General features: G+C 53.9%; 1 protein-coding gene across 2 annotated transcripts in view; it reads left to right on the top strand.

Moving 5' to 3' along the window:
• Positions 1-12,310, top strand: part of ADGRD1 (adhesion G protein-coupled receptor D1) — a 176,458-nt gene extending 164,148 nt beyond the window's left edge. For both annotated transcript variants that reach the window (XM_004017305.5, XM_004017304.5), the window contains 5 exons: positions 1,672-1,763; positions 5,627-5,753; positions 7,000-7,041; positions 8,609-8,701; positions 10,073-12,310. In XM_004017305.5, coding sequence (XP_004017354.1) covers positions 1,672-1,763; positions 5,627-5,753; positions 7,000-7,041; positions 8,609-8,701; positions 10,073-10,168 — 450 coding nt within the window. In that variant the 3' untranslated portion in view covers positions 10,169-12,310. The remainder of the gene's footprint in view (positions 1-1,671; positions 1,764-5,626; positions 5,754-6,999; positions 7,042-8,608; positions 8,702-10,072) is intronic.
• Positions 12,311-12,748: the final 438 nt, after the last annotated feature.

The following is a 12,748-nucleotide window of genomic DNA, read 5'->3' as shown; positions in this document are numbered from 1 at the left end:
CTGTGATCATGTGAGCAAGGGGCTGAATGGGCAGAAGGGCCAGCTTCCTGGTGCTCCATCCCAAAGAACAGTGCAGGCAGGGATGCTCACTGATGGAGAGGCTGCTGCTGAGTCTTGGACCAGGGAGCCAGGGAGGAGGAGGTAGGAGGAGGGCTGGGAGTGGAGAAGGTGTGGGTCACTGAGGCAGAGTGGGGAGACATGTCTGTAAGACTCCTGAGATAAGGGGTATCAGCAGAGGTGCTTTGGAAAGGCCCCAGGACCCCCTAAGAAGACACTGAATGCAGGTATATGTGTGGCATGACCCGTCAGGGTGGGAGGGGCCTGAGTCCCTGCCTGCAACTTCCTTCAGACTTTAGGATGCTCTGCTGTGCCCCAGGTCTGGGATGGGGAGGGCCACTTTCCCTAGGAGGCTTGCCAGGGAAAGTCTTTGTTCTTACCTGTGGTCAGGCTTGGAGTTCACACATGGCCAGCAGCCAGACTCCTCAGTGATTCTGTAAATGACCTCTGAACTTTTCAAATACAAAGAAGTCCCTGGCTACAGCATGACCCTGGATTCTAGCTGGCGTGGATCCTGTAGCGGAAAGAAATCTAGAGGGAGGGGACACTTCTGCTGTCACCTGCCTGGTCAGACTCCTGTTCAGAACCCTGGAGAGCTGCCCATGGGAGAGGACAGGTTGTGTTGGAGCCACTGCCACCGACCCTTGCAGACCCCCGCCCCTAGCCCTCAGATCCCAAGGGGACCTTCCCTAGCAAGGAGGGAGCACTGGGCAGAAGATGAAGAATCCTTTACCATGGCCTCTGTGGATCCCACAGCCTGGAGTGGGAGCCTGGAGTGGGGGCAGGAGGTGAGAGTCAGGCTGTACTGGGGCTTTGGAGATGTGACTTCCTATCTTTCCAACACTCAGACTGCACTGTGGGTGCTATTATGTGGAAAAACTGAGGTTCAGAGGACTTCAGTGTCACACTCAGGGAGTACATGGTGAAAGAAAATTGGAACCAGTTCTTCTGATTCTGAAGTTCACAACCTCCTTACTTCAGTGCTGAGTGGAGTGGAGCTTTCTTTCTTTCTTTTAATATTTATTTATTAATTTTTGGCTGCACTGGGTCTTCATCGCTGCACACAGGCTTTCTCCGGTTGCAGCAAGCAGGTGGCTACTCTTTGTTGAGATGTGTGGTCTTCTCACTGCAGTGGCCTCTCCTGTTGTGGAGCATAGGCTCCAGGGTGTGCAGGCTTTACTGGTGCGTGGGCTCAGTAGTGTGGCTCGCAGGCTCCAGAGCATAGTCTCGTTAGTTGCGGTCCACGGGCTTCATTGCCCCATGGTATGTGGGATCCTCCTGGACCAGGGATCAAACTCGTGTCCCCTGCATTGCAAGGTGGATTCCCAACTGCTGGATCACCAGGGACGCCTGAGAGGTGCTTTCTTTGATGTACTTCTGGGGACTAGCCCTGGGATGTTGGGCTGTCTTTTCTCAAGCATAGATGTGTGCTCCTGGAAGCAGTCTTGCAGGGGATCTGTGTAGGTGAAAGTTCAAGGACACTGTTAGATTTCTCCCAGAGATGCCACCTGTTTGCTTGAGAAGCCTGGCTGGGGGGTGGGTGCCGCCAGGTGGACTCAGATGTCCTGCAGGTGCGCTCCAGCGCTTACCTTGTCTCCTGTGCTCCTTGTGCAGGTCAACGTTGGCATCCTCATCGCGGTGACCAGGGTCATTTCACAGATCAGTGCCGAGAACTACAAGATACATGGAGATCCCAGCGCCTTCAAGTAAGCTGGACCCAGGGCTGTCAGCCATGCCCCCCACCCCCACTGATGCTCCAGGGGTGGCAGGAGGGCGGGCCACACTCTTGGACTCGCTCTGTGTCCACTTGACATCACAAGGAGCACAGAGTTCACACCCTCATTTGTCTCAACCAGGAGCAGCCCCCTTTCCCAGCTCGCTGCCCGATCTGTGAAAGAGGGGGTTTATTAGATGATCCTCCAGAGACAGCTTCACCCCTAGAGTTAGAGGAGCTTGTGGTGGAGTACAGAGGAAGGTTCTCAAACCTGACTGTCCTGCCGCGGCGGTCGTGGCTCAGCCCTTACCATCTGCTGAGGCTTCGTGGGCGGTTCAACCCCATAGCACCCTGATTTGCTGATCTGTGTGGTGGGGGTGACAGCGGCCATCTCAAAGGTTGTTCTGACCTGTGCTGGGGCTGATCCATCCACAGAAGGAGTAGGTGTCTCCACACTCACATTTGCTGCCTTCTGGGGTTTCCTCACCCCATTATTGGGGATCTGCTGCTTGCAAGTGTCAGAAAACCCAACGCAAGCTGACTCAAGCAAAAGGCATACCTATCAGCACAGGCATCCATGAGTCCAGGAGCGAGTCTAGGATGGCTTAGTCCAGGACCCAGCTCGCCTGCATTTCTCTGCCCCACATCATCTGCCGGCTTCACCCTGAGATGAACTGTGCCTCCTGCTGACAAAATGGCTGCCAAAGAAGGTTCAAGTCCATGTGAAAGTGTGTCTCTTTCCCTCAAAATCAGACAGAGGTCCTGAGCCTGCAAGCAGACTTCAGACCAGGCCATATGCCCACCCATGAATCAGTTACAGTGGAGGGACGTCAGCAGTTAAGCCAGGCCTGAGTCACACGGTCCATCCTGGCTCTGGGGTGCAGGCAGCACCTCTAAACCACAGGGCCAGGAAGTGGGAGAGGTGGCTCCTTGCAGGGAATTTAGGGGCTGTTACACAAATAGGGCGGGATTCCCAGGTGGTGCTAGTGGTAAAGAACTGGTCTGTCAATGCAGGAGAAGTAACAGATGCAACTTTGATCCCTTGGTCAGGAAGATCCTCTGGAGAAGGAAAAGGCAACTCACTCCAGTGTTCTTGCTTAAGTGTCCCATGGACAAAAGAGCCTGGCAGGCTACAGTCCATGGGGTCACAAAGAGTCAGACATGACTGAAGTGACTTATAAACACGGCACAGTTACTAAGCAGCTGGCATTCTCTAAGTTACTTTAGCTACACTCCATCTCTTCTGATCTGAGAGGGTAAAGAGTAAATATATCTGCAGCAAATCGATAAGACAATTATTCTGTAATGAATTCCAAACACTGTAAATTAACCTGACAGGTGGCTTTGGCTTCTCGGACCTTTTCAGCCCCTGGAAACCTTGGGAGATGCTCCTGGGTCAGGGTCACTTGCTTTCTTCTTTCATCAGCGAGACCAGGCAGCGCTGCTCCATGAGGCGGCCTGTCCCCAGCCAAGGGGCCTGGCCAAGGAGGAGCCCAACCCTCCCTCACCCCAGCCTCAGTCCCTAGACCCGCCCCTCCATGGACAGGGCCCCAATCTGTCTCCAGCACAGGCTCTTGCTCTCCCTCTGACCTGGCAGCCAGGGAACCACTGGCCTGGCTGTGCCCAGAGCAGCCTAGGTCTCAGCTCACACCCACCCCTCCTCTCTGGCCCCTGGCCCCTCTTTATGCATCATGGCCCAGGAGGTGGCTGAGCCCATGACCTGCCTGCTCTCCATGGGGACCTGGTCTCGGAGTAGAGGCTGACACATGGGAGATGGGGCTGTGATCTGGAGGGTATTTCTACCTCTCTGAGGAACCATGATTGGGGCAATGCCTCTGTGCCCTCCCGTGTCCTATGTCCTTCAGGTGACACAATGGCCCTGGGCCGACCTCCTGGAGAGAGTCCAGCTGGTCTCTCTGGACAGACCCCTGACTATGATGTCACCCAGCACTGACTCCTCCTCTTCACGTGGTGCAGCTGGACCCTGAGTAGCTCTCTAACTCCCTTCTTAGTGTCATTAGAGTGACCATCCCCCCCCGCCCCCTCCCCGGGCTGGTGAAGCAGGAGCCCGGAAGCTGGGCTGGAAGATGCAACACAGCCTCCTTGGGACACTTCCAGCTCCTCGTCTCTTGGATTCAATCTAGGCCTCTCCTTCCTGCCCATCAGCTCAATGCTCAGTGACTAATGGGATCAGATGCTTCCTCGGGAGCCTTAATGGGCTGCCTTCCACCTGCTTTCTCATCTCTTATTGATTGGTCATGATTTCAGATTCCCCAGAAAGCAACAGAGAACATTCAGGTTTCCCAGTGAGATCAGGGACTGGGGATGGGGGGTGGGGGGGAGGTGTGAACCAACTGGAGCCTTGGGTGGTTAGGGGATGCAGGAGGTGGAGCCCCACGCAGGCCCTGCCCCTGGTTGGGGGAGCCGGTTGGGGTGGGGCATCGTCGTGTGCTTGCTTGCATGCGTGCGTGGTGCGTACGTGCGTCGTGCATGTGTGCGTATGCACAGTGTCCCCTTGCCCAGGCTTTCGACTCTGCAGGGACCCTGCTCCCTCCACCTTTGACAAGACCTGGCAGCTTGGTTAACAAGCCCTCAGAGAGCCTCAACTAGAGGAGTTTCTCCCAAGATTCTTATCATTTATTGCTCTATTTTTTAAAGTAAAAATGAACCATCCCTTTAAAGTAGCACATTTGATACGATTTGTCGGCGGCTGCTCCTTTCAATTACAGGTTTTCCCAGGATCTAAAGATTGAACCTAAATCATTCATGATATTTTATTTCCCAGACTCAGGTGTTTTAACGGTGTTAACATGAAAACACATGGCGGCAGCTTCCCTGAGAGCTGACATGCGGGAACAGTCCTTGCTTTCTCAGGAGTTTGCCGCCAGGTGCTGTCAGTGCCGGGAGCTTGGCTTTCTGACCCGGAAGTGCCTTGGGGCTGTTATACCACCTTCCGGAAAGGGTTGGATCCATGCGCGCCACATCCGCGGGCTCATCCATGTGCTCTTTCTTAAGCCGTTCAGTGACCACTTCCACAGATCCTGGCGCCTTGCTGCGCTTTGGTGCTGCGGAGATGCAGACAAAGTCCAGCCTCGAGACAACTCACCCTCCAGTGAGCGAGACTGTGTCAGCCACTGCGCTGAAGGACAAGGGTTGTGCCACGTGCTGATCTGGGCAGCACGGCTCCCATCAGCCTCCACACTTTTCTCTAAAGCTCGCATGCAGAGCCTCCCTCCACCCCCATCCCCATGGAAAGCTGAGCTGTTTCAGGAGTCAGGTAGCCTGGGCTTCAGTTAGCATGTGATTTGCAGGGCGTATCAGAAACAACCAGGATTCGGACAACCTCATGGGCACTGCCTGAACACCAGCTCTGTCTGGGCTTTCCAGACACTGGGAGACCGAGATCCTTCTCGAGCAACTCATATTCCGAGGGGGAGCCTCTGGGCTGATGCTGCAGGTGCCCCAGCACTGGGTGTGTCTCCCACCCTACCCAGCCCCACAGCTCTGCTTCCCTCTGTGACACCTGGAATCAGCATTTCTGTCAGCATCACCACCGGCTGAGTCAGGGTGGCCATCCCGAATTTGCCCAGTGGACGTGCTGGCTCCCAGATGCCCAGAACGGGCTGCAGTCCAACTGGAACAGAACAAGCTCTGGGTCAGCTTGGCCCAGGGCTGGTCTGGCGGCGACGTTGTCTTATACATCTGGGGAGGTCGGCTCCTCACCTAGGGTCTCCTGAAGGGAGGAGCCAGGTCTCACTCCTAGCAGCGGCTTTGTCTGCTCCCATCCGGAAGCCTTGCATCTGGACCCTCCCTGCCTGCCCATCACCGGAGTGCCCATCCCTGTTTCTTTGGCAGGTTGACCGCAAAAGCTGTGGCCGTGCTGCTGCCCATCCTGGGAACCTCGTGGGTCTTTGGCGTGCTTGCTGTCAACAACCAGGCCATGGTCTTCCAGTACATGTTTGCCATACTCAACTCCTTACAGGTGAGGGTCCAATGGGATTGTCAGCCCGGGAGCTGTCAGCTTTGTGAATAGATGAGTGGGTGCAGGTTGCCATGGCAGCAGGAGGGAGACACTCTGATCTGTTCCCTCCACACGCGTTCACCTTGTGAGCCCATAGGCTGGGAGCATCCCAGAGGACAGAGGCATAGACGGGGCACACACCGGGTCTCTGAGCAAACAGGGCCTGGAGGACCCCATTTACAACAGGGTTGCCTCATCTTTCAGGGCAGTACCCGTGGGAGATACATCCAGCCTGAATGAAAGATGGTCAGCATGTGGGTGGCTCCCGAAAGGGAGCTGGGCATGGAGGGTTGGTGAAAGGGAGGTACCTCAGGTTCTGAGTTCTCATCTGCCCTCTACATGGAAGGACAGAAAAGGTAACAGCCTGGAAACTGGAGATCTGAGATGCTCAGAGTCCGAGTCCCCAGACCCACGAGCCCCTCATGGAAGGATGGAGGCGGATGCTCATTGCCATCCATAGCCTACACAGCCGAGCTGCAGGCTGAATCCTGGCAAACGTCACTGTGGCCCAGCCCAGTCCTCACCGTGATGTCCTTACTGCCTCTGGGTCTTCATAACCAGCAGCTGTGTTGCACTTTTAATCTGTAATAAGCCGCTATACACAGCTTTCTTCTGGTTATCATGGTGACAGGGGATGGGTTGTCGTGGCAGCAGCCCTTACATACCGCAGGTCCTGGGTTCCTCATTTATTCTCTGTGTCCTGGTCTCCACTTCCATAAAATGGAACAGTAATAGGACATGGGGCTGCTTTTAGCACTCAGTGAGATGAAGTGTTTGCCTAGTGCTGACACAGGAGCAGTCTCTAGATGTTTGAGGACATCCTCGTCTTGCATCTGTTTTCATTATCATCATCATCCTTGGTCTGCCGGTGAGGACACAAGGGCTGTTTAGCTGCTAGGCTTGTGCCCTCCCACCTGTCCTCCCCAGCAAGTTTGCTCCTCTTCCAGGTTAAGCTGATCTGGGCATGTACCTGTCTCTGTACCTTGGTCATGGTGTCTGCCTAAATCTAGGTTAGATTACAGGACACCCTTCCATCCTCATGGTTTCATGGTGAAGCATCACAGCTTGCTCCCATCCTCTCCAACACCAAGCCATGCTGATGCCACTCTCAGAGTCCATGGGTGACATTGGAAAGAACCCTCAGAAAGTGTTTGTAACAAAAATGCAAGCGGCTCTAATTCTGTGTTTTCTTCCCTTTCCTTCCCAGGGATTTTTCATCTTCCTCTTTCACTGTCTCCTGAATTCAGAGGTATGTCTGCTCCACTTCTTGCCAACATGAAGCTGGTTTTTCATTTCTGCAAGGGCACAGAGAGCAGGAAAGGTGTGGCCTCATCTGGCTGGTTTCTGGGACTGTAACCCTGAATGAGCTTTGGTGTCTGTAACAGGTGGTGTGCAGGCGGCTGCTTTGCATCAGTCCCTCCTCCCTCATCCCGGTTGCTAAGCAACAGACACAAATCCTCCCTCACTGATGTCACCCAGGGGCTGCTGGTTGCATGGAGGACCAAGGGAGATGGAGACAGTGTGGAATAACTAAGCTGGAGACTCAGGACCTTGCTTGGCATCTGGTGTATTAGGGAGAGTGAGATGCAGATGGGCTCCCAGCAAACCCTCCCCCAAGGCATACAGGAAGCTGGCCTGGGGTGTAAGGAAGACTCTTGACTACAGGGATTGGAGAGGGGGCTTTTGTGATGCGGCTTCCAAGGGCACTGGGGCACCTGGAGTGGGCTCATTCCTCCTGGTGCAGTCTGGGCCATTGCACCTTCCATGTACTTGGCCACGGAGATGGTGCAGGCTGCTCTGGATCCCATCTCTCAGGACCAGTAATCCATAGGAAAAGTTTTACCCTTACATTGTGGGTTTGGTGCCATGTTCCTCAGCATTTGAGCCAGGTGGCATGAGTGGTAAAGAGCCCACCTGCCACTGCAGGAGACATGAGACATGGGTTCGATCCCAGGGTCGGGAAGATTCCCTGGAGGAGGGTATGGGAACCCAGTCCAGCATTCTTGCTTGGAGAATCCCATGGACAGAGGAGCCTGGTGGGCTACAGTCCATAGGGTTGCAAGGAGTTGATCATGATTGAAGTGACTCAGCACACACACACACACGCACACACACACACACACACACACCCACCCACCAGGCTGGGATTATGGGGAAATGCCTCTAGAATGATGATTGAGAAGAGGGTGGGAACACCCGCATCTGTGCTCTTTCAGGAGATTTTGTCCATGTGCACAGGAGAGGTCAGGCAGAGAAGAAGGAGATGTGGGGGTGGGGCATGCAGGGTGAGTTGCCCAGGACGATGGCAGCCAATGGAAGAGGGAGGTCACATGATTGCATAATCAGGCTGAGACTGATCCACGTGGCAGAGGAGGCAGGAAGGGGAGCAGCCTCAGAACCACACACAGCCCGCCCCACGCATGCATTTGTTCATTTACTGCTCTGGGTGATGTCTGTGTCCGTCACATGCCCTGCCCCGATGCTGTTCATTGTTGAGCACGTCCTGTCTCTTCACCCAGAGCCATGAGGTCAGCAAAGACCAGGAGATCCAGCTTTCTCCCCGTACAGGGCTGGGTATGGTGGGGGTTGGTGGGGGGCACAGTCTGTATCTGCCAAACGAATCAGTGAAACACAACACAGCTCTGGAACCACTGACTATTTGGGTCTAATACCTCCGAATCCTGTCTCACCCTGTGTGCAGTGTTCTGGGCCTGGCATCAGCACAAATTCCTCAGGACCTTTTAGAATGACCTCTTACTGTTGCTTTTTCCACTTCTGAAATTGCTTCCATTGAGCCTTCCATTCTGCCTTTGAAGGTGAGAGCCGCTTTCAAGCATAAAACCAAGGTCTGGTCCCTCACGAGCAGCTCCAGCCGTCAGGCCAACGTGAAGCCCTTCAGCTCGGACATTGTGAGTGCGTGTGGTATCTTGTCTACACCCCTCCTGTGCCCGCCCATCCTTCTCTGAGTGCATTCCATCCTTGACCCACCTTGAACCCGGGCTCTTGTGCCTTGTCCTCATTGCCTGCAAAGCCAGTCCATGCCGGCCGGGGACTAGCTCCAGCTTCACTGAGCTGCACACAGCTCCCACCTTGCTGAGGACCAAGGGGTCCTGAGCCTGTGTCTTTCGAGTCCTGAGCGCCGGCCCCTCTGCTTCCTCCTCCCCTAAGCTCCATTATCTGCACCGTCTGTGTCGGGGCAAGTGGCTGCCCAGGTCGAGGTGATAGAGGCTTGGCTCAGGTGCTGGTGCTTGTTGGTTGACCGTTTCATACCTGACATAGGCCGGCAGGTGGCACAAGCTGATGTCATACGCCAACAAGGTCCCGTCCTCATGAAATCACCTGAACCTCTCTCCTGCACTTTCCAGGACCAGAACTTCTTATTTTGACTCAGGGGGACGGAAGGTCAGTTGACCAAGAAGCAGGCACTGGACACGCTGGTGTCCCACAGAGGCACAGAAGGCCCCTGGCACAGCCCGGCCTTTACATCAGGGTTCCTCCCCCTACAGATGCCTGAAAAATTGAGCGTGAATGATCAGGGGTCTGAACAAGCCACGCACTTTTCAGTGCTGGGCTTGGATGTATGGTTCCTTGTCCTCTGCCCTGCAGACCCCTGGGCAGGGCCCCGAGGCAGCCTGGAGCAAGCGGTGTCCTGCATTCTCACCGCAGTGCAGCTCCCTACCAGTCAGGTCCTTGCTCAGGGATCCCGTCTCAGGAAGTCTTTCCTGGACAGCACTGAACAAAGGTGCTCCCTCCCTATTCCAGCATAATACACCTGCCTGCCACTCCAGGGAATTGTTCAGTTTATTCATTTGCTTGATGGCCATTGTCCACCTCTCCCATCAGAATGTAAGCTCCATGAGAACAAAAGTCTGATCAGCTTGGCTCACTGGAGCGACCTCAGAGCCTAGCTCAGTCCCTGGTGCGTGGCCTGTTCCATAAATAACAGAGGGAATGACTGAATAAGCAGATGGACGAATAGATTTGCGAATGAATGAATACATGTGCGAATGAATGAAGGAAGGAAGGAAGGAGAGAGTGAGGAGTGAATGACTGCAGGGTTGAGTGCACCCCAGAAGCTGGGAGCTATGAGGCAGACAAATGCTTGCTGAACAGGTGGAGAAAAGTGCTCATTTTTCTGGGGAGCAGTGCCCCTTCCTCCCACTAGGGAGGATTCTCAGGCAGCTTTCTGGCCCAAGGCTTTGCTCTCCACACTCCCTGGGCGCCATGGGTTTCTTGTCTGGGAGCAGAGTCTTCACTCCTCACTGCTTTGTGGTTTGCAGATGAACGGGACCCGGCCTGCTACAGGCTCCACCAGGCTCAGCCCTTGGGACAAGAGCAGCCACTCTGGACATCGCGTGGACCTGTCTGCCTTGTGAGCAGAGAGGCTGAACACCCGGCCGGCCTGCTGCTCAGAGCCCCTCTACCTGCTGCAAACAGAACACAAGCAACGCTCTACCATTGCCACTGGGACCCTCTCCTCGTTACCGTCTGGACCCTGGGGTCACAGCCCTGAGAGAGCTGTTATCACCTGTGACCTGCCCATGTGACGGGGTCCGCCAGTCTGTCTGCAGCCTGATACACAGAGGAGGCGGGTGGGACCCTGGGGCACACGCTTCCCCTTCATCCCTGCCAGTGCACACGGAGCACAGGACCCTCCACACTGGGCGCACAGGGGCCATAGCACCGGATGAGAAATTTAACCTCTGCCTTGTGATGGGGACTTTGGACCAAAGTCCTGGTGTCTGCAGGGGAGGGTCGGGCTGAGGCAGCTGCCCATGAGCATGTTTTCCACCTGCCGACTCCACCCAACAGCGGGGTCCCCAGCGCCAGGCACCTGCCAAAGAGTGACTTTCTGCAGGGTGGCGCCAGCCTGGGCCAGCCCCATGTCTGCTCGCATGGCTGCGCTGGGCCTCTCCTGATGCCCAGGGCTGTGGGGTGGAGACGCTGGCCACCCAGCCCCTGTCTGTGCATGGGGATCTCGCCAAGGCAGAGAGCTCCACAGAGGGTGGGGTCTTCTGCTCCAAAAGCATCTCAGCCCCTTCCTCGTGAGTGTTAGCTCTTCAGGTTCAAAGTCAGCCTTAAAATCCACCCCCTCCTCCTTTCCTGGCACCTGAGCCTTCTCTGTGTTCACGATGGGCCAGAAGAGCCACCGTTTTCCAAGGCATAATATCCCTAGGATTTCTTCCTCATCACTTGCAAATGCTTTTCCGGTTTTCCAAAGAGTGGATCACAGTGGGGAGTAGCACACTACAGTACGTGACTGCACATTGCTGCAAAGACGCCTTGATAAATAGAGCCACGTGGCAGGCTGCTCTTGAGTGCAGGGGAGAATCAAGAACCCCTGACCTGACCGACCTAGGGAGGTGGGGGTAGCATTGGCTGTGTCTTCTGAGTTGATGTTTATTTATAGACTTAGATCTGGACTCAGCCCCCTAGGAAACGGAACGATCCTTACGACCCCATGTTTGGGCGAGATCCCGTGGAATACTAGGGTTTGCGATCCTAGATGTGAACCAAAACGCCATGGAATTGTTGGGAAACAAGACTACGAAAGGTTGCACTGTGATGACAGCACCAAGAGTGCTTGTGAAATGTGTGGGTAAGAAATTCCAACCTGTTTTTGATACTGGAAAATCTTCCTTGAAAACTGTGATGGCAATAGCATTAAAGCCCCTTACCCCCACGACCGTCCCGCCCCATCCCCTCACCTCTGCTTTGTCCCCTGGTGAGTTTCTATGTGGTTTTGTAGACCTTTTCCCATCTTCCTGTGCACCTTCATAAAGGAACTGCCCTGATGACGATGAGTGTTAACAGTCATCTTCAAGCATCTCCTGCTGTGTTGAGCGTGGGACACAGTGGCATGTTGATGGAGGGGTTAACCTCTGTTCCTCCACAGGGAGGAGGGGTCCCCAGATGCACCAGCCTCGGCACCTGTGACAGTGCCCTGTGTGGTCCCACAGATGTGCCTTGGGGGGGGTGACCCTGCCTGATGCAGGCAAAGACCCCAGTGTTTGGTGAAAAGTATGGCTGGCCCCTGCTCTGAGTGTCTTGTGATTCCAGAAGCCAGGTCACCTGTAACTTGGCATTATATCCTTGTGCCATAGAGCACCTAGAAGTGAGAACACTGTATTCCTAAGACTTACACTTGGATTTTTTCTTTTTCTTACTCAGTTTCTGGTGAAGCAAATCAAATAAGAAACTGTCTTTATTTTAAATAGAATTCTTTGTTTTTTTTTTTTAAACTCTGCATATTCACCCTACACAGCTAATATATCAGGAGAAGTAATGAACAACTTTTTATTTCTAAAGAAGGAGAGTAGTGCACTTTATTTATAGGCTATATATTTTGGCTTCTGCGGTACTCTATTATCTACACATAATTTGGCCAAAGATAAGCAATTGGAAAGAATTGTGTGTTTAAAGTAGTTTATAGCACAGAAAAGGTGACGAATGCCACTATGTAGTGAATATATGTTGTGACTTTTATGAAATAAACTCTTAATGTCCTTTAAGTAAAATGTGGTCCTTAGTGTCTTTTGCTGGTGGAAGGCAAGCAAGACTGTGTGTCTCTTGACAAAAGTCTATCGGGAAAGACACGTGGGTAAAATCCTATCCTGGGATTCACTCGACAGACTTCTGTTCAGTGCTTTCTGTGTCCTCAGCACATTCTGGCTCTGGGGACTCTGCCATGGACGATGCCCCACCCTATCCAGAAGCCTCCCTGGGTAGGGAAGAATGACAGTAGAATTTTTGCAGCCCTGTGTTCCTCAGGCTAATGTATTGCACAGAATATCGGTGCTTCTTTTCTTTTTTAAACTTACCAACATATTTTATTTTAGCTGCTGCTGCTGCTGCTGCTAAGTCACTTCAGTCGTGTCTGACTCTGTGTGACCCCATAGACGGCAGCCCACCAGGCTCCCCTGTCCCTGGGATTCTCCAGGCCAGAACACTGGAGT

The sequence above is a fragment of the Ovis aries genome, chromosome 17 (assembly GCF_016772045.2).
Source record: "Ovis aries strain OAR_USU_Benz2616 breed Rambouillet chromosome 17, ARS-UI_Ramb_v3.0, whole genome shotgun sequence".
Lineage (NCBI taxonomy): Eukaryota > Metazoa > Chordata > Mammalia > Artiodactyla > Bovidae > Ovis > Ovis aries.
This window is presented reverse-complemented; position numbering and strand designations above follow the sequence as displayed.